This window comes from Drosophila obscura, unplaced genomic scaffold, assembly GCF_018151105.1.
Source record: "Drosophila obscura isolate BZ-5 IFL unplaced genomic scaffold, ASM1815110v1 contig_75, whole genome shotgun sequence".
In the NCBI taxonomy this organism is placed as follows: domain Eukaryota; kingdom Metazoa; phylum Arthropoda; class Insecta; order Diptera; family Drosophilidae; genus Drosophila; species Drosophila obscura.
The window spans coordinates 487,666-509,753 of record NW_024542867.1 but is presented as its reverse complement, the minus strand read 5'-3'; the positions used below and the strand labels follow the sequence as shown (position 1 = coordinate 509,753).

The 22,088-nt window shown below is 49.8% G+C and overlaps 3 protein-coding genes across 3 annotated transcripts; 2 read left to right on the top strand and 1 right to left on the bottom strand.

Moving 5' to 3' along the window:
• Positions 1-620: 620 nt before the first annotated feature.
• On the bottom strand, positions 621-2,478 carry LOC121405157 (putative leucine-rich repeat-containing protein DDB_G0290503). Its single transcript, XM_041595763.1, has 3 exons — positions 2,444-2,478; positions 1,856-2,351; positions 621-1,574 (listed from the first exon to the last, which is right to left on the bottom strand). Exons 1-3 carry the CDS (start codon positions 2,476-2,478, stop codon positions 621-623), a joined length of 1,485 nt encoding a protein of 494 aa, XP_041451697.1.
• A 5,222-nt stretch (positions 2,479-7,700) lies between these two features.
• LOC121405156 (protein FAM184A-like) lies at positions 7,701-9,401 on the top strand. The gene is made up of 2 exons (XM_041595762.1): positions 7,701-8,177; positions 8,460-9,401. The coding sequence occupies exons 1-2, from the start codon at positions 7,701-7,703 to the stop codon at positions 9,399-9,401; spliced, it is 1,419 nt and encodes a 472-aa protein (XP_041451696.1).
• A 10,493-nt stretch (positions 9,402-19,894) lies between these two features.
• LOC121405132 lies at positions 19,895-20,635 on the top strand. The gene is made up of 2 exons (XM_041595741.1): positions 19,895-19,999; positions 20,057-20,635. Exon 2 carries the CDS (start codon positions 20,063-20,065, stop codon positions 20,585-20,587), a length of 525 nt encoding a protein of 174 aa, XP_041451675.1. The 5' UTR covers positions 19,895-19,999; positions 20,057-20,062; the 3' UTR covers positions 20,588-20,635.
• Positions 20,636-22,088: the final 1,453 nt, after the last annotated feature.

Below are 22,088 nucleotides of genomic sequence, written 5' to 3'. Positions count from 1 at the left end.
TTTCTTTGACTTGGAGGATGAAGAAGAGGGGACCACCAGCTATTCGATAAGCAATTCGCTGTTGGATATTCCAGGGATTCCAGCAGCAGGCACAGATACACAAGCTCAAGAAGATGGTAAAATCGAAGTCGCCCGAGCAGGACAACATGGCCCAGCAGGCCGCAGAAACACGCAAGAAGCTGGAGGAGGAGCAGAAACGTGCGTCAGCATGGAGCAGCAGCTGAAGCGAGCCTGTCAGGAGAAGCAGCAATCGAAGGATCTACCGGACACTGCGCGAAAAGTGAAAATCGTTAGTCATGTGCTTATACTTCAAGTTAATCACATCAAAAATTTCTTCGATGGAGGCTGGATGCTTGATATCCGACACCACTTGAACAGTGGGCACAGAGGATTGCGAGAATGGAGATACAGTCAGGTTTTTGTTGTAGCGTAACTTCATCTTGTTGCAGGTTTTAGATTATATTTTACGCTTTTTCGAGTTTTTCAAGTTGTTTAGTTTACTTCGTTTGAAAGTAGACTGTAGCTGCTGCAGCTCGCTCTGCAGACTGTTCTTCTCCGACGCCAGCCTTTTGGCCTGCTGCTCTGCATTGAACTGGACGCTCTGTAGACTTTGCTTGAGCTTAGCGAATTGTTCGCGCTGCCACCAAGAGGCCTTGGTGCCGATCCAGCTCCAGGCGGAGCGCATCCGCTGTCTCCCACTTCGTGGACATTCGCCAGTTGTCCTCCTTCAGCCGATCACATTCCTGTTTGAGATTCTTGTCCTCGCTCAATTGCAACATGTCCAGTTGAATACTCTTCAGCTGGCTGTCGGCCTTTTGGCGGCGATCCCGCAGCGCATCCCGTTCGGCTATCAACAGATTAATTTTCAGCTGTAGCTGCGAATAGCTTGTGGCCAAATTTTGTTTCACTGCGCCCCATTTCTGTTCTATTTGCACAAGGCGCAGCTGCAGTCGCGTTTTCTCCTCACTCAATGTAGCCACGGTACGTAGTGCCTCCTGCTCCTGCTCACGAAGCAGGAGCAGTTCCTTCTTCCGCTCGTCCAGTTGCTTCTGCAGATTGATAAAATCATCTGTCTGGCTTTGGGGACTGCCCATAGCCCGAGGCAGCTCCTCATTGAGTTGGCCATTGCGATCAGCGCGACTGAGGCCCACGCGAGTCATATTAATCTTGAGCAAAAGATCATCGAGCGAACTGAGCTCAGCCAGGGTCCCCTCCATGTGGCTATTCAGCTGGGCATTGCTGTGCTCCAAGGTCGCCCGCCTTGCCTCCGGCAGCTTGATGTACTGACTCTGGGCCAGTTCGAGCGAGCCCTTCAGCTCATGTATCTTGACCTCCTTCTCCAGCAGCATGACCTCAAAGTCCGACTCCAGGGCGTTGTATCGCTTTGTGATTTTGTCGAAGGCGATCTGTTTCCTATACAGCAGCTCGCCGCTATGGGCACATTTTTCATTGAGCTGCTTGCACTGGAGCAGCTGCTTCAGCTTGGACTCCAGCTGGGAATTCCACTGCTCCGCCCACTTCTTCTCCTCGCGCAGTGTCCGGTAGATCCTTCGATTGCTGCCGACATCCATCACCTGTAATGCGTAAATATGTTAAATTACGTTCTATTTTATTGATTGAAATCGTAATCCATGATTTTGATACTCAGTTTAATATTACTAGCTAGTTGACCCTCTCAGCTCTAAGAAGAAGAGGCCCTCTCAGTTGCAGAGCGAGCTGCAGCAGTTGCAGGCGAAATGTGAGCCAGAGAACTGCAGTAGCTGTGCGGAGAAGTTGGCTGAAATTCGCAGTGCTGAGATTCAAATGAGCAGGCTGCAGAAGATCAATAAGAGGCAGGCAAAAATCCTAAAGGAACACTATGTGGATGTGAACAAGGACTGTTCTTCTCCGACGCCAGCCTTTTGGCCTGCTGCTCTGCATTGAACTGGACGCTCTGTAGACTTTGCTTGAGCTTGGCGAATTGTTCGCGCTGCTGCTGCAGCTCGTAGCTGAGCACATCCTTCTCGTGTGAGGTCTCTGCGTGCGGTTGGGTCAGTCGATCCACCTCCGTTTGGGCAGCCACCAAGAGGCCTTGGTGCCGATCCAGCTCCAGGCGGATCGCATCCGCTGTCTCCCGTTTCGTGGACATGCACCAGTTGTCCTCCTTCAGCCGATCACATTCCTGTTTGAGATTCTTGTCCTCGCTCAATTGCAGCATGTCCAATTGAATACTCTTCAGCTGGCTGTCGGCCTTCTGGCGGCGATCCCGCAGCGCATCCCGTTCGGCTATCAACGGATTAATTTTCTGCCTCACGCTGCAAAGCCTCTGCGCCCGCACCCCAACTGTGGACATTTCCACCACGCAGCAGAGTCTGCTCACGGGGCTCAAGGGGAATGCCGAGCAATTCAAGGCGTTTATCAAGCAGCAGGAGAAGCAGGGCGCCAGTAGTGATGCCACGCCCACCCGCTATACACCTCTGCGGCCTCAACAGTCTTCATTCTCATCCTGCAGTCTTGCAGATCTTGCAGTCTAGAGTGGACTTGAAGTCAGGTATGGTGGAAGGAGCAGGTGACAGCTCATTGCAGCATCGTTATCGATATCGATAAAGTTTGAGAATGGAAACTTGATGGGAAAAGATATAAGTTGACAGCAAAAGAAAATGTTGCTAATCCTGGCAACGGACCGGAAGCAGTGCGAGCTGCAACTCCTTTTTTGAGTCTCAGCTTTCCGCTTCCGACTCTCACTCACTTCCCACCACCCTCATCCACTTGCCGACGGCCAAACGTTGCATAAACTTTTCCCTGGTGGGGAGCAGCAGCAGGAGCAGGAAGTCCATATCCAAGTCGACATTCTAGGGATGGGCTCTGGGCTCTGTGCTGGCAGTGCAGCAGGCCATTCCCCCCCGCTGTAGGCACCCACTGGAGCCACCCACTGGAGCCACCCACTGGAGCCCCCCACCCCGCTGTAGACAGGGATATCAGGGCATAGATAAAACTTCGACAGCTTGCGGATTCGATTCTATTTATAATTAAAAGTGAACAAAGTTTTGCTATGCAACATTTTGGCCTGATGATCGCAATCGAAAATATCGCACATTATAGTGGCGGAGGAGGTGGAAGGGAAGGTGGCAAAAAATTAACCCCAACATGGCCAAATAAAAATTGTGTGCAGCGGAGGACACAAAGGAGAGCCACTCAGCCACCGCCACAGCCAGAGCCAGAGGCAAAAAGCCAGTAAAAGTTTCTCAACTTTTGTCACATTTAATTAACATAAATCAATTTCTCATCCAGGGGTGGGATGGGTTGGGTTGGGTTTAGTGTGGGTTGGCCAAAGAGGCAAAAACTTCCTGAGGCTCTCAAGTTCGGGCACGCAAGCCCCCAAAATTTATTGAGCTGGGGACGCAGACTGGGACTGGCGCTGAGACTGGGTGCTGGGCCTGTAATAAATTTGAAATTTTCATACCAACGACTCATTAAACTTGTGCACAGAATTAACAATTTATGCATGTACATATGTATGTATATAAGTGTGTGTGTGTTTGCACTTAGTGAGCGCTTAAGCGCTCTGTTAATTCCGTTCGTTCGCTCTTTCGCTCTTTATTGTTTAATTATTAAACAAGGCCTGAAAGGCATAACAAAGTTTAACACACACATTAGACCCTCTTCACATATGCATGTTGTAACGAACGTTGGATCCCATGGTTCGTCACAAGCAGTCGGAGCCACCAACGATAAACCAAGGAGAATATATCAACACCAACAAATCCGAAGACGCAGCACGGATCGAAAGACATCGACCGAAGAAAGAAAGAAAACCGAGAACTCAGCACACGCGCGGCCAATCGACGGAAAAGCGCGGGCCAAAATTTTATAACTGGCCCCCACCATAGCAAAACCAAGTAACCAAAGCTCTCAAATGACGAGGTCAACATATTATTTTGGGGCCAGTTATTCATCATTGTATTTATGCAGCAGTCACACCACAGCCTTTAATATGATTTGGTTAAGATGTTAAAATTATTAAGTTGTTTTAATCGAGCAGTGTCGAATTTGTCACGGTCGGCATGTTATGTTAGTTTTCCATTGTTATATTAGAAGTACACAGAGCAAGCACGACTGCTTCATTTGGTTGATTGATTGAGAATGATAATTGAATATAATTTGGTCCTAGGGTAAATCGTTCTTATGTATAACAGAGAGCGAGAGTTCTCCCATGCATTATATGAAAAGAGTACCACCGCATAAGTATTAGTGCGCGTGGTCTCTGCCTGAGTCTAATGGAAATGCATGATCAGCGTTAAGGGGCTTTTGAGAGGGATACCCATCGCCTCAGTGTTAAGTCGTTTGGGTTCTGCCTGAGTTCGGGTAAATGCCTGCTCAGCAGTTTTGGTAGCTGACCTATCTGCGTTCAAGTCGTAAATCGTTGCTGTGCAAAAGGAATGCGTAACATAAACATAAGTTGTTTATGTCACTGCTCATATGTACGCGCTTATATATGTATTTATATATATAACAGAGTGTTACATATGTACACGCATGGGTTCACTACAATATTAAACTTTCACATTTTTTGACATTCGGGGGGTGAGGGCTGCAATTGGTATGCAAATTGACATTGGCAATGGAGCGGCACCAATTTTGCATGCAAACTTCTTTAAGGCACACGATAATAGATAGAAACGAGAAGGAACGTGTGAGTCGTTTCTGGGGACGCGACTCTATTTATACCCGTACTCAGTCAGTATTTACATTTTTGAGCATATAATTTTTAGGATATTAGAATAAAAAAAAAATTTACATTTTAAATTTTTTTGCTACATCTGCTATCCACATCTACATATACCATGTATATTTTACATCTGTTAATGTGTGTTTGTGTGTGTGATTTGGTATGCATACGGTACATAAACCGTTTACAAATTTGTCGTCGCAACTAGAACTTGAACCAGTTGGACTGCGGAGAAGGTTTCCTACGTCGAGCAAATGAGGGTCTGAAGACACGGCGACAGCCTCTGTTTATTGCAGTTGTAGAGAATGAGTGAACAGGCAGTGATGATACTGTTTCTGATACTGATTTTATTCAACAAACTTAATTTCTATTTATAGGTAACAAAAAGTACAGAAAGTGCTGAGTCTAGTAAGAATATGGTAAAAGGGAATTGGAATTAATATTGAATTAATTTGGATTTAATGTGATATTGTGTTATTGGGCAATTGTGATAGTCAGCAATTGCAACAGTGTTTTTGCCCTCTGAAGAGCGATCGCATCGTTGGCAGAAATTGCTGCAGAAGCGGTTATTGTTGACTCAGCTACAATGCTTTGTCGTTTGTTATTATGTCTCCCGTTACATGGGTCGACCTGACTTATTCGATAAGTGTATATTATGTAATATTAATTAATGCATAAATATGCGACTGAACATTCTCCCGGCCGTTGAACTGGTGTTCAACCATCGCCCAAGTCGACTGAAAAGCGGTGTGGAATGGGGATCGGGGTTGATGATCCGCGTGGCTCTGCTTGGTTGATTGTTGACGGCCTTGGGTTCCATGATTGATACTTCTTTCGGAGTATGAACGCAATAATCAATAGCATTGATATTGCTTGGGCAGCAGAAGTAGCGATTTGATGATGCTGCACTGTGTTGAGATGGTGTGGCAGCCTTTGTTGATTGATTGCCACTAATTGCTTGCGTTAATCTTCCAATTCTTGAAGATAGTCTGATGTCTGGTTCTCCAATTGTACAGTTTCTGGCGAAGGGGGTGTCGTTGGTAAGCGTATGTCCCCAAATCGAGTGTAGGTTGATTTAACTTCACTGATTGTTGTGCTGAAGGTACTGATGCTTATTTCTGTATTGAGAGCATTGCATCCAGGTGACAATGAGAGCAAGCCAGTTCCTTCCAGTTGTATGGCTGACGGAGACCCGTTGCAAACTGCCTGAAGTCTCATTGTAGAGCAGAGGTCGGCAGCGTCGTATGCACTGTGCATAGGAAAAAATTTCGGGCAGCGCAGTCGGCACACGTACAGCGTAAAGACTTCGTGTGGTTTCGTTATTCTGCCTGATGACGTACCAGCAGAGAAAATTCTGCTCTGCTGACGTCGCGGCAGAGAAACATGCTTCGGCCTATGCACAAACGGCTTCATATTCTGCCCGCTTGCCTCAGCGGCAGAGAAGCATTCGTGTGCCCTATGCACAATTCTTCGGCTTTCGCAGCGGCAGAGAAATAAGTAACGTATTTGACTTCGTGTCTGTTGTTTTCGCACACAAACGCACCAAAAAAATGTGTGAGTCTGTGTGCCGACCCCTGTTGTAGAGTGTGTTGCAAAAATCCATTTATTTGCTTGCTGAGTTTTGGACCACACCATGTCCGCCTTCGTGTGGGTCACTTCACATAAAGGTGCTGTTTTATTGTTAAACAACTGAAACTCACAGCGATTATCGACATTGAAGACTGTTTGATGATCAAAGCAGATGTATTCTGCGTTGAGTAGTTTAAAGCATCGTCGAAATTCTTCTGGAGTAAATCCCATGAATTGATCTCGGAGAGTGTTCACAGTGATTATGGTCGTTTTGAGATTGAACAAGCTCCAACTTGTTGAGTCCCAGACCGGAATCGGCATGATACTGAAAACTTCGAGCTGAACTGTTGAAACTAACGGTAGTGTCACCTTGAAAATGACGTGTGTGGCAGTCAGAGTTCCTTCGGCTCGCATGAGCCTGTATAATTGTATCACATTTTGTGTTGTGACAGGCAGCATTTGATCAGCTGGCAAGTGATCCCGGATTTGGTCTAGTTGCTAGTTCAGACTGCATACGTTGAAGACTCGTTGTCAGCAGAGTTAGTTGTGCTGTGAGCCCTAGGTATGACTGAATTAGATGATCGCCGTGATATGTTCCTCTTTCTCGGCTGATGGTTGTCACTTGTTGTTCCAATACCTTTAGGCGGTTGTCCATGGCTGACTTATCCTTCCTAATCACGTTCATTGTGGAGTCGACAATTGACGTTTGATTTCGTAGTAGATGTAGCATGAAGGCAACTGTATAGCAGACGAGCTGGCCAGAGCTGGTACAACAATCCCCCTTCTCCATGATAAGGAGGATATTCGTATGCCAATGGCCACCTGCAAGCTCAAAATAAAAGAACATTTTAAGAAACTAATAAATGACAGATGGCAAACAGTGCCACTATGTCGCATAACTCGGCAAATATGGCCTAACATTACTAGGAAGCGCACCGATGAGCTTTGCAAACTCAGTAGGAGCAGGTGCAGCTCAGTCATACGCTCCCTTACGGGACATTGGCTAATAGGCACCCATGCTAACAGGCTGGGTGCCCCCTATAACGACTTCTGTCGGAGCTGTAGAGATGAGGACGAGGAGGAGACTGTGGAACACCTGTTCTGCTCCTGTGCGGCTCTCTGTAGAAGGAGACTTCAATACTTGGGTGCACCTTTCCTAATTGACATTTCGGACATGTCTACAATCAGTCCCAGACGGATCGCAGCCTTCATAAGGGCATCCGGATGGTACAACGGATAACATAGTGTCTCACGAGGGAACGATCGATGCGGTATCACAACGGGCCGAAGCCGGCCTAGGTGTGTCGGGTTTCTGACGATCCCGACAGCCGCCTAACCTAACCTAAGTGCTGCTTGCTGCTGCTTGATAAACGCCTCGACATTCCCCTTGAGCCCCGTGAGCAGACTCTGCTGCGTGGTGGAAATGTCCACAGTTGGGGTGCGGGCGCAGAGGCTTTGCAGCGTGAGACAGAAAATTAATCCGTTGATAGCCGAACGGGATGCGCTGCGGGATCGCCGCCAGAAGGCCGACAGCCAGCTGAAGAGTATTCAATTGGACATGCTGCAATTGAGCGAGGACAAGAATCTCAAACAGGAATGTGATCGGCTGAAGGAGGACAACTGGTGCATGTCCACGAAACGGGAGACAGCGGATGCGATCCGCCTGGAGCTGGATCGGCACCAAGGCCTCTTGGTGGCTGCCCAAACGGAGGTGGATCGACTGACCCAACCGCACGCAGAGACCTCACACGAGAAGGATGTGCTCAGCTACGAGCTGCAACAGCAGCGCGAACAATTCGCCAAGCTCAAGCAAAGTCTACAGAGCGTCCAGTTCAATGCAGAGCAGCAGGCCAAAAGGCTGGCGTCGGAGAAGAACAGTTCTTGTTCACATCCACATAGTGTTCCTTTAGGATTTTTGCCTGCCTCTTATTGATCTTCTGCAGCCTGCTCATTTGAATCTCAGCACTGCGAATTTCAGCCAACTTCTCCGCACAGCTACTGCAGTTCTCTGGCTCACATTTCGCCTGCAACTGCTGCAGCTCGCTCTGCAACTGAGAGGGCCTCTTCTTCTTAGAGCTGAGAGGGTCAACTAGCTAGTAATATTAAACTGAGTATCAAAATCATGGATTACGATTTCAATCAATAAAATAGAACGTAATTTAACATATTTTACGCATTACAGGTGATGGATGTCGGCAGCAATCGAAGGATCTACCGGACACTGCGCGAGGAGAAGAAGTGGGCGGAGCAGTGGAATTCCCAGCTGGAGTCCAAGCTGAAGCAGCTGCTCCAGTGCAAGCAGCTCAATGAAAAATGCGCCCAGAGCGGCGAGCTGCTGTATAGGAAACAGATCGCCTTCGACAAAATCACAAAGCGATATAACGCCCTGGAGTCGGACTTTGAGGTCATGCTGCTGGAGAAGGAGGTCAAGATACATGAGCTGAAGGGCTCGCTCGAACTGGCCCAGAGTCAGTACATCAAGCTGCCGGAGGCCAGGCGGGCGACCTTGGAGCACAGCAATGCCCAGCTGAATAGCCACATGGAGGGGACCCTGGCTGAGCTCAGTTCGCTCGATGATCTTTTGCTCAAGATTAATATGACTCGCGTGGGCCTCAGTCGCGCTGATCGCAATGGCCAACTCAATGAGGAGCTGCCTCGGGCTATGGGCAGTCCCCAATGCCAGACAGATGATTTTATCAATCTGCAGAAGCCACTGGACGAGCGGAAGAAGGAACTGCTCCTGCTGCGTGAGCAGGAGCAGGAGGCACTACGTACCGTGGCTACATTGAGTGAGGAGAAAACGCGACTGCAGCTGCGCCTTGTGCAAATAGAACAGAAATGGGGCGCAGTGAAACAAAATTTGGCCACAAGCTATTCGCAGCTACAGCTGAAAATTAATCTGTTGATAGCCGAACGGGATCGCCGCCAGAAGGCCGACAGCCAGCTGAAGAGTATTCCACTGGACATGCTGCAATTGAGCGAGGACAAGAATCTCAAACAGGAATGTGATCGGCTGAAGGAGGACAACTGGCGAATATCCACGAAGTGGGAGACAGCGGATGCGCTCCGCCTGGAGCTGGATCGGCACCAAGGCCTCTTGGTGGCAGCGCGAACAATTCGCTAAGCTCAAGCAAAGTCTACAGAGCGTCCAGTTCAATGCAGAGCAGCAGGCCAAAAGGCTGGCGTCGGAGAAGAACAGTCTACAGAGCGAGCTGCAGCAGCTACAGTCTACTTTCAAACGAAGTAAACTAAACAACTTGAAAAACTCGAAAAAGCGTAAAATATAATCTAAAACCTGCAACAAGATGAAGTTACGCTACAACAAAAACCTGACTGTATCTCCATTCTCGCAATCCTCTGTGCCCACTGTTCAAGTGGTGTCGGATATCAAGCATCCAGCCTCCATCGAAGAAATTTTTGATGTGATTAACTTGAAGTATAAGCACATGACTAACGATTTTCACTTTTCGCGCAGTGTCCGGTAGATCCTTCGATTGCTGCTTCTCCTGACAGGCTCGCTTCAGCTGCTGCTCCATGCTGACTCAGGTTTCTGCTCCTCCTCCAGCTTCTTGCGTGTTTCTGCGGCCTGCAGGGCCATGTTGTCCTGCCCGGGCGACTTCGATTTTACCATCTTCTTGAGCTTGTGTATCTGTGCCTGCTGCTGGAATCCCTGGAATATCCGACAGCGAATTGCTTATCGAATAGCTGGTGGTCCCCTCTTCTTCATCCTCCAAGTCAAAGAAAATGGCCTTGATCCCTTGGGCGCCGCACTCTTGTCCGGTTGTCCGCTCGTGTCGCTCATTTGCTACTAAAGTGTTAAAATTATTTAGTACGAATTTAATCTTATTTTAAATTTATTTCGTACCGCTTCAATTTTGTAGTGTGTAGTTGACTCTAGGTTGTGGATTCGGTCACGAATCTGACTAACTGAATATTCTCAGTCGAATTTGTTGCTCAAGGCTACTGGCCAGCCTGCTGGGTTTCCTCTGCTAAACGTATAAAAAGTGTAGCCAAGTAAGTCGTTGATGTGGATATTTTTTAGGTTCCTTATGGTAGGTTTATTGTAAAAAATTATCACAGACAATAAAGTACAATTACTTAACGTACTGTTACTGTTGATTAGCATCTTTTGGTAAGGGTCAAGGATTTCTTTTACTATTTGAAAAATCCGGAATGGTTTTCCCGGAACGATATTGTGGGAATGACGCCGGTCCAGCAGTTCTAGGTGTGGTGCTTCGAAAACGGTGGTATGCGGTGTCAGCGAAAGATACGAGAAAAAGACAGCCATTCAATTTAAATCCGTTTAATGCACTGGTCGCAGCCAGCGATGCCAACGTTCGCCCCAGTTCAGAAGAGAGCCGATCGAACGATCGTAACAGCGACTGAGCGTTACAATCCAATAACTCTTATAATATGCTATTCTATGCTATACTATGCTATGCTATGCTATGCTATTTTGCTGCTGCTGCTCCAACATTCCGGCCCCGTTGAAGGCCTCCGGCGCTTCAACCATCCATTGGCAATTTTGCCAGTTTTTGTATTGCGCGTTTAATAACGCCTGCGGAAGTCCGCACCTCTGCCACGCGCACTCTCCTACCACCACCGTCGTTGCCACCACTCCCCCTGTGGTCCACTTCTGAGGCGGTGTGTTGTCCTCGTGGACGAGCACTAGGCATCCTGCCTCGAGGTTCGGTCCTTCGGTAGACCTCTGCTGCCGCTGCTGCAGGCTGGCCAGGTAGTCCTTGGACCAGCCCTGCAGTGTCTTCCAAGCGGAAGTCATAGCGATCAGGGAAGCCTTAAGCTGCCTTCAGGAACGTGCCCCTACGGCAACTTATATAAATATCTATAGTGATAGCCAAGCTGCGATCAAATCACTGAATGCGATAACAACAAGCTCGGCTACCGTGGCAAACTGTCGCAAATCTCTCCATGAGATGGCTTATCAGTTTGTCCTCAGTCTAATATGGGTCCCGGGCCACCAGGACATTGAAGGCAACTGTATAGCAGACGAGCTGGCCAGAGCTGGTACAACAATCCCCCTTCTCCATGATAAGGAGGATATTCCTATGCCAATGGCCACCTGCAAGCTCAAAATAAAAGAACATTTTAAGAAACTAATAAATGACAGATGGCAAACAGTGCCACTATGTCGCATAACTCGGCAAACATGGCCTAACATTACTAGGAAGCGCACCGATGAGCTTTGCAAACTCAGTAGGAGCAGGTGCAGCTCAGTCATACGCTCCCTTACGGGACATTGGCTAATAGGCACACATGCTAACAGGCTGGGTTATCCCTATAACGACTTCTGTCGGAGCTGTAGAGATGAGGACGAGGAGGAGACTGTGGAACACCTGTTCTGCTCCTGTGCGGCTCTCTGTAGAAGGAGACTTCAATACTTGGGTGCACCTTTCCTAATTGACATTTCGGACATGTCTACAATCAGTCCCAGACGGATCGCAGGCTTCATAAGGGCATCCGGATGGGACAACGGATAACATAGTGTCTCACGAGGGAACGATCGATGCGGTATCACAACGGGCCGAAGCCGGCCTAGGTGTGTCGGGTTTCTGACGATCCCGACAGCCGCCTTAACCTAACCTAACCTAAGTGCTGCTTGCTGCTGCTTGATAAACGCTGTAACGAACCGGTGTTGTCCGCCTTGTGTGCGCTTGGCGTACTCAGCGGCCGGTGGGTTCGCTGCAACGAATTTGGGTGTTGCCCGGGGACAAAGTAGAAAGACTTGGTTGGCTTCTTTATACACGAGTTCTTTATTAGTATCTTAGGAAGTACGCTTAAGGACGACAACTTAGCCTATTCTTTGGTTTAGCACTATGATCACTGTCACGTTTGGTCCTTCTCGCCCACTCGCCGTTCCTCGGAATCCCCAAGCGTGGCACTGTCGGCTCTGAGAACTGGTACGACAACGACTCCTAGCGTTAAGCCCAAGTCCGCCGCACGCAGTTCGCACACGACACGTTCGCTCTCACTGGATCCTTCCGTTGGGCGAGCGGTACACCAGGTCCTTTCTCTTGACGCTTTTTGGGTAACTTTCTGACTCTCCTTGATATTCGCTTTCACACGCACTTGCACTCTCCGCACTTGACTGTCTCGAGCCGCTGTCGCGCGCCTCCTTTTATTTCCTCCTTGGCGCACGGCCGCATCGCTGCTGCCTGGCAACAACGGGACTTTCCTCCAGTCGTCGGCGGTATTTTCCATCGGCTCGTCTGATGCTCTCCACCAGCTTCGTAACGGGACCCAACCGGTGGCGTGATCGCATGGCCATAAAAGGTCATGCGCTGGACCACTGCCGGCCCGATCCCACTATCCCGCCTCTCTTCTGCCTTCCACTTGCTTCGCAACGGGACCCCGCTGGTGGCGTGATCGCATGTCCATAAAAGGTCATGCGCTGGACCACTGCCGGCCTGATCCCACTATCCCGCCTCTCTTCCGCGCTCATTTACTCTCCCTGGTAGCGCCCTCCGATCGCGGCTCTCTCCGTTGCCCCTCCCTTGAGCGAGACTCTCCCAGGCAATTCGCCGTTATCCGGTTATCCGGACACCCGGATAGACCTTAACCCCTTAGGGTCCACGCGTGTGAGGATATCATTCCTCACAACGCCTTGAATTGCTTGGCATTCCCCTTGAGCCCCGTGAGCAGACTCTGCTGCGTGGTGGAAATGTCCACAGTTGGGGTGCGGGCGCAGAGGCTTTGCAGCGTGAGGCAGAAAATTAATCCGTTGATAGCCGAACGGGATGCGCTGCGGGATCGCCGCCAGAAGGCCGACAGCCAGCTGAAGAGTATTCAATTGGACATGCTGCAATTGAGCGAGGACAAGAATCTCAAACAGGAATGTGATCGGCTGAAGGAGGACAACTGGTGCATGTCCACGAAACGGGAGACAGCGGATGCGATCCGCCTGGAGCTGGATCGGCACCAAGGCCTCTTGGTGGCTGCCCAAACGGAGGTGGATCGACTGACCCAACCGCACGCAGAGACCTCACACGAGAAGGATGTGCTCAGCTACGAGCTGCAGCAGCAGCGCGAACAATTCGCCAAGCTCAAGCAAAGTCTACAGAGCGTCCAGTTCAATGGAGAGCAGCAGGCCAAAAGGCTGGCGTCGGAGAAGAACAGTCCTTGTTCACATCCACATATTGTTCCTTTAGGATTTTTGCCTGCCTCTTATTGATCTTCTGCAGCCTGCTCATTTGAATCTCAGCACTGCGAATTTCAGCCAACTTCTCCGCACAGCTACTGCAGTTCTCTGGCTCACATTTCGCCTGCAACTGCTGCAGCTCGCTCTGCAACTGAGAGGGCCTCTTCTTCTTAGAGCTGAGAGGGTCAACTAGCTAGTAATATTAAACTGAGTATCAAAATCATGGATTACGATTTCAATCAATAAAATAGAACGTAATTTAACATATTTTACGCATTACAGGTGATGGATGTCGGCAGCAATCGAAGGATCTACCGGACACTGCGCGAGGAGAAGAAGTGGGCGGAGCAGTGGAATTCCCAGCTGGAGTCCAAGCTGAAGCAGCTGCTCCAGTGCAAGCAGCTCAATGAAAAATGCGCCCATAGCGGCGAGCTGCTGTATAGGAAACAGATCGCCTTCGACAAAATCACAAAGCGATACAACGCCCTGGAGTCGGATTTTGAGGTCATGCTGCTGGAGAAGGAGGTCAAGATACATGAGCTGAAGGGCTCGCTCGAACTGGCCCAGAGTCAGTACATCAAGCTGCCGGAGGCCAGGCGGGCGACCTTGGAGCACAGCAATGCCCAGCTGAATAGCCACATGGAGGGGACCCTGGCTGAGCTCAGTTCGCTCGATGATCTTTTGCTCAAGATTAATATGACTCGCGTGGGCCTCAGTCGCGCTGATCGCAATGGCCAACTCAATGAGGAGCTGCCTCGGGCTATGGGCAGTCCCCAAAGCCAGACAGATGATTTTATCAATCTGCAGAAGCAACTGGACTTCAGGTTTTGTTGATTAGCAACTTTTGGTAAGGGTCAAGGATTTCTTTTACTATTTGAAAAATCCGGAATGGTTTTCCCGGAACGATATTGTGGGAATGACGCCGGTCCAGCAGTTCTAGGTGTGGTGCTTCGAAAACGGTGGTATGCGGTGTCAGCGAAAGAGACGAGAAAAAGACAGCCATTCAATTTAAATCCGTTTAATGCACTGGTCGCAGCCAGCGATGCCAACGTTCGCCCCAGTTCAGAAGAGAGCCGATCGAACGATCGTAACAGCGACTGAGCGTTACAATCCAATAACTCTTATAATATGCTATTCTATGCTATACTATGCTATTCTATGCTATGCTATTTTGCTGCTGCTGCTCCAACATTCCGGCCCCGTTGAAGGCCTCCGGCGCTTCAACCATCCATTGGCAATTTTGCCAGTTTTTGTATTGCGCGTTTAATAACGCCTGCGGAAGTCCGCACCTCTGCCACGCGCACTCTCCTACCACCACCGTCGTTGCCACCACTCCCCCTGTGGTCCACTTCTGAGGCGGTGTGTTGTCCTCGTGGACGAGCACTAGGCATCCTGCCTCGAGGTTCGGTCCTTCGGTAGACCTCTGCTGCCGCTGCTGCAGGCTGGCCAGGTAGTCCTTGGACCAGCCCTGCAGTGTCTTCCAAGCGGAAGTCATAGCGATCAGGGAAGCCTTAAGCTGCCTTCAGGAACGTGCCCCTACGGCAACTTATATAAATATCTATAGTGATAGCCAAGCTGCGATCAAATCACTGAATGCGATAACAACAAGCTCGGCTACCGTGGCAAACTGTCGCAAATCTCTCCATGAGATGGCTTATCAGTTTGTCCTCAGTCTAATATGGGTCCCGGGCCACCAGGACATTGAAGGCAACTATATAGCAGACGAGCTGGCCAGAGCTGGTACAACAATCCCCCTTCTCCATGATAAGGAGGATATTCCTATGCCAATGGCCACCTGCAAGCTCAAAATAAAAGAACATTTTAAGAAACTAATAAATGACAGATGGCAAACAGTGCCACTATGTCGCATAACTCGGCAAACATGGCCTAACATTACTAGGAAGCGCACCGATGAGCTTTGCAAACTCAGTAGGAGCAGGTGCAGCTCAGTCATACGCTCCCTTACGGGACATTGGCTAATAGGCACCCATGCTAACAGGTTGGGTTATCCCTATAACGACTTCTGTCGGAGCTGTACAGATGAGGACGAGGAGGAGACTGTGGAACACCTGTTCTGCTCCTGTGCGGCTCTCTGTAGAAGGAGACTTCAATACTTGGGTGCACCTTTCCTAATTGACATTTCGGACATGTCTACAATCAGTCCCAGACGGATCGCAGGCTTCATAAGGGCATCCGGATGGGACAACGGATAACATAGTGTCTCACGAGGGAACGATCGATGCGGTATCACAACGGGCCGAAGCCGGCCTAGGTGTGTCGGGTTTCTGACGATCCCGACAGCCGCCTTAACCTAACCTAACCTAAGTGCTGCTTGCTGCTGCTTGATAAACGCTGTAACGAACCGGTGTTGTCCGCCTTGTGTGCGCTTGGCGTACTCAGCGGCCGGTGGGTTCGCTGCAACGAATTTGGGTGTTGCCCGGGGGACAAAGTAGAAAGACTTGGTTGGCTTCTTTATACACGAGTTCTTTATTAGTATCTTAGGAAGTACGCTTAAGGACGACAACTTAGCCTATTCTTTGGTTTAGCACTATGATCACTGTCACGTTTGGTCCTTCTCGCCCACTCGCCGTTCCTCGGAATCCCCAAGCGTGGCACTGTCGGCTCTGAGAACTGGTACGACAACGACTCCTAGCGTTAAGCCCAAGTCCGCCGCACGCAGTTCGCACACGACACGTTCGCTCTCACTGGATCCTTCCGTTGGGCGAGCGGTACACCAGGTCCTTTCTCTTGACGCTTTTTGGGTAACTTTCTGACTCTCCTTGATATTCGCTTTCACACGCACTTGCACTCTCCGCACTTGACTGTCTCGAGCCACTGTCGCGCGCCTCCTTTTATTTCCTCCTTGGCGCACGGCCGCATCGCTGCTGCCTGGCAACAACGGGACTTTCCTCCAGTCGTCGGCGGTATTTTCCATCGGCTCGTCTGATGCTCTCCACCAGCTTCGTAACGGGACCCAACCGGTGGCGTGATCGCATGGCCATAAAAGGTCATGCGCTGGACCACTGCCGGCCCGATCCCACTATCCCGCCTCTCTTCTGCCTTCCACTTGCTTCGCAACGGGACCCCGCTGGTGGCGTGATCGCATGTCCATAAAAGGTCATGCGCTGGACCACTGCCGGCCTGATCCCACTATCCCGCCTCTCTTCCGCGCTCATTTACTCTCCCTGGTAGCGCCCTCCGATCGCGGCTCTCTCCGTTGACCCTCCCTTGAGCGAGACTCTCCCAGGCAATTCGCCGTTATCCGGTTATCCGGACACCCGGATAGACCTTAACCCCTTAGGGTCCACGCGTGTGAGGATATCATTCCTCACAACGCCTTGAATTGCTCGGCATTCCCCTTGAGCCCCGTGAGCAGACTCTGCTGCGTGGTGGAAATGTCCACAGTTGGGGTGCGGGCGCAGAGGCTTTGCAGCGTGAGGCAGAAAATTAATCCGTTGATAGCCGAACGGGATGCGCTGCGGGATCGCCGCCAGAAGGCCGACAGCCAGCTGAAGAGTATTCAATTGGACATGCTGCAATTGAGCGAGGACAAGAATCTCAAACAGGAATGTGATCGGCTGAAGGAGGACAACTGGTGCATGTCCACGAAACGGGAGACAGCGGATGCGATCCGCCTGGAGCTGGATCGGCACCAAGGCCTCTTGGTGGCTGCCCAAACGGAGGTGGATCGACTGACCCAACCGCACGCAGAGACCTCACACGAGAAGGATGTGCTCAGCTACGAGCTGCAGCAGCAGCGCGAACAATTCGCCAAGCTCAAGCAAAGTCTACAGAGCGTCCAGTTCAATGCAGAGCAGCAGGCCAAAAGGCTGGCGTCGGAGAAGAACAGTCCTTGTTCACATCCATATAGTGTTCCTTTAGGATTTTTGCCTGCCTCTTATTGATCTTCTGCAGCCTGCTCATTTGAATCTCAGCACTGCGAATTTCAGCCAACTTCTCCGCACAGCTACTGCAGTTCTCTGGCTCACATTTCGCCTGCAACTGCTGCAGCTCGCTCTGCAACTGAGAGGGCCTCTTCTTCTTAGAGCTGAGAGGGTCAACTAGCTAGTAATATTAAACTGAGTATCAAAATCATGGATTACGATTTCAATCAATAAAATAGAACGTAATTTAACATATTTTACGCATTACAGGTGATGGATGTCGGCAGCAATCGAAGGATCTACCGGACACTGCGCGAGGAGAAGAAGTGGGCGGAGCAGTGGAATTCCCAGCTGGAGTCCAAGCTGAAGCAGCTGCTCCAGTGCAAGCAGCTCAATGAAAAATGCGCCCAGAGCGGCGAGCTGCTGTATAGGAAACAGATCGCCTTCGACAAAATCACAAAGCGATATAACGCCCTGGAGTCGGACTTTGAGGTCATGCTGCTGGAGAAGGAGGTCAAGATACATGAGCTGAAGGGCTCGCTCGAACTGGCCCAGAGTCAGTACATCAAGCTGCCGGAGGCCAGGCGGGCGACCTTGGAGCACAGCAATGCCCAGCTGAATAGCCACATGGAGGGGACCCTGGCTGAGCTCAGTTCGCTCGATGATCTTTTGCTCAAGATTAATATGACTCGCGTGGGCCTCAGTCGCGCTGATCGCAATGGCCAACTCAATGAGGAGCTGCCTCGGGCTATGGGCAGTCCCCAAAGCCAGACAGATGATTTTATCAATCTGCAGAAGCAACTGGACTTCAGGTTTTGTTGATTAGCAACTTTTGGTAAGGGTCAAGGATTTCTTTTACTATTTGAAAAATCCGGAATGGTTTTCCCGGAACGATATTGTGGGAATGACGCCGGTCCAGCAGTTCTAGGTGTGGTGCTTCGAAAACGGTGGTATGCGGTGTCAGCGAAAGAGACGAGAAAAAGACAGCCATTCAATTTAAATCCGTTTAATGCACTGGTCGCAGCCAGCGATGCCAACGTTCGCCCCAGTTCAGAAGGGAGTCTCTTTCGCTGACACCGCATACCGTTATCCGTTGTCCCATCCGGATGCCCTTATGAAGCCTGCGATCCGTCTGGGACTGATTGTAGACATGTCCGAAATGTCAATTAGGAAAGGTGCACCCAAGTATTGAAGTCTCCTTCTACAGAGAGCCGCACAGGAGCAGAACAGGTGTTCCACAGTCTCCCCCTCGTCCTCATCTCTACAGCTCCGACAGAAGTCGTTATAGGGATAACCCAGCCTGTTAGCATGGGTGCCTATTAGCCAATGTCCCGTAAGGGAGCGTATGACTGAGCTGCACCTGCTCCTACTGAGTTTGCAAAGCTCATCGGTGCGCTTCCTAGTAATGTTAGGCCATGTTTATGCGAGTTATGCGACATAGTGGCACTGTTTGCCATCTGTCATTTATTAGTTTCTTAAAATGTTCTTTTATTTTGAGCTTGCAGGTGGCCATTGGCATAGGAATATCCTCCTTATCATGGAGAAGGGGGATTGTTGTACCAGCTCTGGCCAGCTCGTCTGCTATACAGTTGCCTTCAATGTCCTGGTGGCCCGGGACCCATATTAGGCTGATGACAAACTGATATGCCATCTCATGGAGAGATTTGCGACACGATTTGCCACGGTAGCCGAGCTTGTTGTTATCGCATTCAGTGATTTGATCGCAGCTTGGCTATCACTATAGATATTTATATAAGTTGCCGTAGGGGCACGTTCCTGAAGGCAGCTCAAGGCTTCCCTGATCGCTATGACATCCGCTTGGAAGACACTGCAGGGCTGGTCGAAGGACTACCTGGCCAGCCTGCAGCAGCGGCAGCAGAGGTCTACCGAAGGACCGACCCTCGAGGCAGGATGCCTAGTGCTCGTCCACGAGGACAACACACCGCCTCAGAAGTGGACCACAGGGGGAGTGGTGGCAACGACGGCGGTGGTAGGAGAGTGCGCGTGGCAGAGGTGCGGACTTCCGCAGGCGTTATTAAACGCGCAATACAAAAACTGGCAAAATAGCCAATGGATGGTTGAAGCGCCGGAGGCCTTCAACGGGGCCGGAATGTTGGAGCAGCAGCAGCAAAATAGCATAGCATAGCATAGTATAGCATAGAATAGCATAGTATAAGAGTTATTGGATTGTTACGCTCAGTCGCTGTTACGATCGTTCGATCGGCTCCCTTCTGAACTGGGGCGAACGTTGGCATCGCTGGCTGCGACCAGTGCATTAAACGGATTTAAATTGAATGGCTGTCTTTTTCTCGTCTCTTTCGCTGACACCGCATACCACCGTTTTTGAAGCACCACACCTAGAGCTGCTGGACCGGCGTCATTCCCACAATATCGTTCCGGGAAAACCATTCCGGATTTTTCAAATAGTAAAAGAAACCCTTGACCCTTACCAAAAGTTGCTAATCAACAGTAACAGTACGTTAAGTAATTGTACTTTATTGTCTGTGATAATTTTTTACAAATATCCACTTACTTGGCTACACTTTTTATACGTTTAGCAGAGGAAACCCAGCAGGCTGGCCAGTAGCCTTGAGCAACAAATTCGACTGAGAATATTCAGTTAGTCAGATTCGTGACCGAATCCACAACCTAGAGTCAACTACACACTACAAAATTGAAGCGGTACGAAATAAATTTAAAATAAGATTAAATTCGTACTAAATAATTTTAACACTTTAGTAGCAAATGAGCGACACGAGCGGACAACCGGACAAGAGTGCGGCGCCCAAGGCTAAGTCAGAAGGCAGCGAGTTGCTGGATGAGGGGTTGAAAGCCGTTTTCTTTGACTTGGAGGATGAAGAAGAGGGGACCACCAGCTATTCGATAAGCAATTCGCTGTCGGATATTCCAGGGATTCCAGCAGCAGGCACAGATACACAAGCTCAAGAAGATGGTAAAATCGAAGTCGCCCGAGCAGGACAACATGGCCCAGCAGGCCGCAGAAACACGCAAGAAGCTGGAGGAGGAGCAGAAACGTGCGTCAGCATGGAGCAGCAGCTGAAGCGAGCCTGTCAGGAGAAGCAGCAATCGAAGGATCTACCGGACACTGCGCGAAAAGTGAAAATCGTTAGTCATGTGCTTATACTTCAAGTTAATCACATCAAAAATTTCTTCGATGGAGGCTGGATGCTTGATATCCGACACCACTTGAACAGTGGGCACAGAGGATTGCGAGAATGGAGATACAGTCAGGTGTTTGTTGTAGCGTAACTTCATCTTGTTGCAGGTTTTAGATTATATTTTACGCTTTTTCGAGTTTTTCAAGTTGTTTAGTTTACTTCGTTTGAAAGTAGACTGTAGCTGCTGCAGCTCGCTCTGCAGACTGTTCTTCTCCGACGCCAGCCTTTTGGCCTGCTGCTCTGCATTGAACTAGACGCTCTGTAGACTTTGCTTGAGCTTAGCGAATTGTTCGCGCTGCCACCAAGAGGCCTTGGTGCCAATCCAGCTCCAGGCGGAGCGCATCCGCTGTCTCCCACTTCGTGGACATTCGCCAGTTGTCCTCCTTCAGCCGATCACATTCCTGTTTGAGATTCTTGTCCTCGCTCAATTGCAGCATGTCCAGTTGAATACTCTTCAGCTGGCTGTCGGCCTTCTGGCGGCGATCCCGCAGCGCATCCCGTTCGGCTATCAACAGATTAATTTTCAGCTGTAGCTGCGAATAGCTTGTGGCCAAATTTTGTTTCACTGCGCCCCATTTCTGTTCTATTTTCACAAGGCGCAGCTGCAGTCGCGTTTTCTCCTCACTCAATGTAGCCACGGTACGTAGTGCCTCCTGCTCCTGCTCACGCAGCAGGAGCAGTTCCTTCTTCCGCTCGTCCAGTTGCTTCTGCAGATTGATAAAATCATCTGTCTGGCTTTGGGGACTGCCCATAGCCCGAGGCAGCTCCTATTTGAGTTGGCCATTGCGATCAGCGCGACTGAGGCCCACGCGAGTCATATTAATCTTGAGCAAAAGATCATCGAGCGAATTGAGCTCAGCCAGGGCGATTCAGCTGGGCATTGCTGTGCTCCAAGGTCGCCCGCCTGGCCTCCGGCAGCTTGATGTACTGACTCTGGGCCAGTTCGAGCGAGCCCTTCAGCTCATGTATCTTGACCTCCTTCTCCAGCAGCATGACCTCAAAGTCCGACTCCAGGGCGTTGTATCGCTTTGTGATTTTTTCGAAGGCGATCTGTTTCCTATACAGAAGCTCGCCGCTCTGGGCGCATTTTTCATTGAGCTGCTTGCACTGGAGCAGCTGCTTCAGCTTGGACTCCAGCTGGGAATTCCACTGCTCCGCCCACTTCTTCTCCTCGCGCAGTGTCCGGTAGATCCTTCGATTGCTGCCGACATCCATCACCTGTAATGCGTAAAATATGTTAAATTACGTTCTATTTTATTGATTGAAATCGTAATCCATGATTTTGATACTCAGTTTAATATTACTAGCTAGTTGACCCTCTCAGCTCTTAGAAGAAGAGGCCCTCTCAGTTGCAGAGCGAGCTGCAGCAGTTGCAGGCGAAATGTGAGCCAGAGAACTGCAGTAGCTGTGCGGAGAAGTTGGCTGAAATTCGCAGTGCTGAGATTCAAATGAGCAGGCTGCAGAAGATCAATAAGAGGCAGGCAAAAATCCTAAAGGAACACTATGTGGATGTGAACAAGAACTGTTCTTCTCCGACGCCAGCCTTTTGGCCTGATGCTCTGCATTGAACTGGACGCTCTGTAGACTTTGCT

Excerpts from the sequence above, each read along its gene's own strand:
- LOC121405156 (XM_041595762.1), top strand. The coding sequence starts at position 7,701 with ATGTCCACAGTTGGGGTGCGGGCGCAGAGGCTTTGCAGCGTGAGACAG. Across the intron at positions 8,178-8,459 it reads CTTGTTCACATCCACATAGT|GTGATGGATGTCGGCAGCAA; the intron begins GTTCCTTTAGGA and ends TACGCATTACAG.
- LOC121405132 (XM_041595741.1), top strand. The coding sequence starts at position 20,063 with ATGAGCGACACGAGCGGACAACCGGACAAGAGTGCGGCGCCCAAGGCT.
- LOC121405157 (XM_041595763.1), bottom strand. The coding sequence starts at position 2,478 with ATGAAGACTGTTGAGGCCGCAGAGGTGTATAGCGG. Across the intron at positions 2,352-2,443 it reads GCCGCAGAGGTGTATAGCGG|ACTCTGCTGCGTGGTGGAAA; the intron begins GTGGGCGTGGCA and ends CCCCGTGAGCAG. Across the intron at positions 1,575-1,855 it reads CTTGTTCACATCCACATAGT|GTGATGGATGTCGGCAGCAA; the intron begins GTTCCTTTAGGA and ends TACGCATTACAG.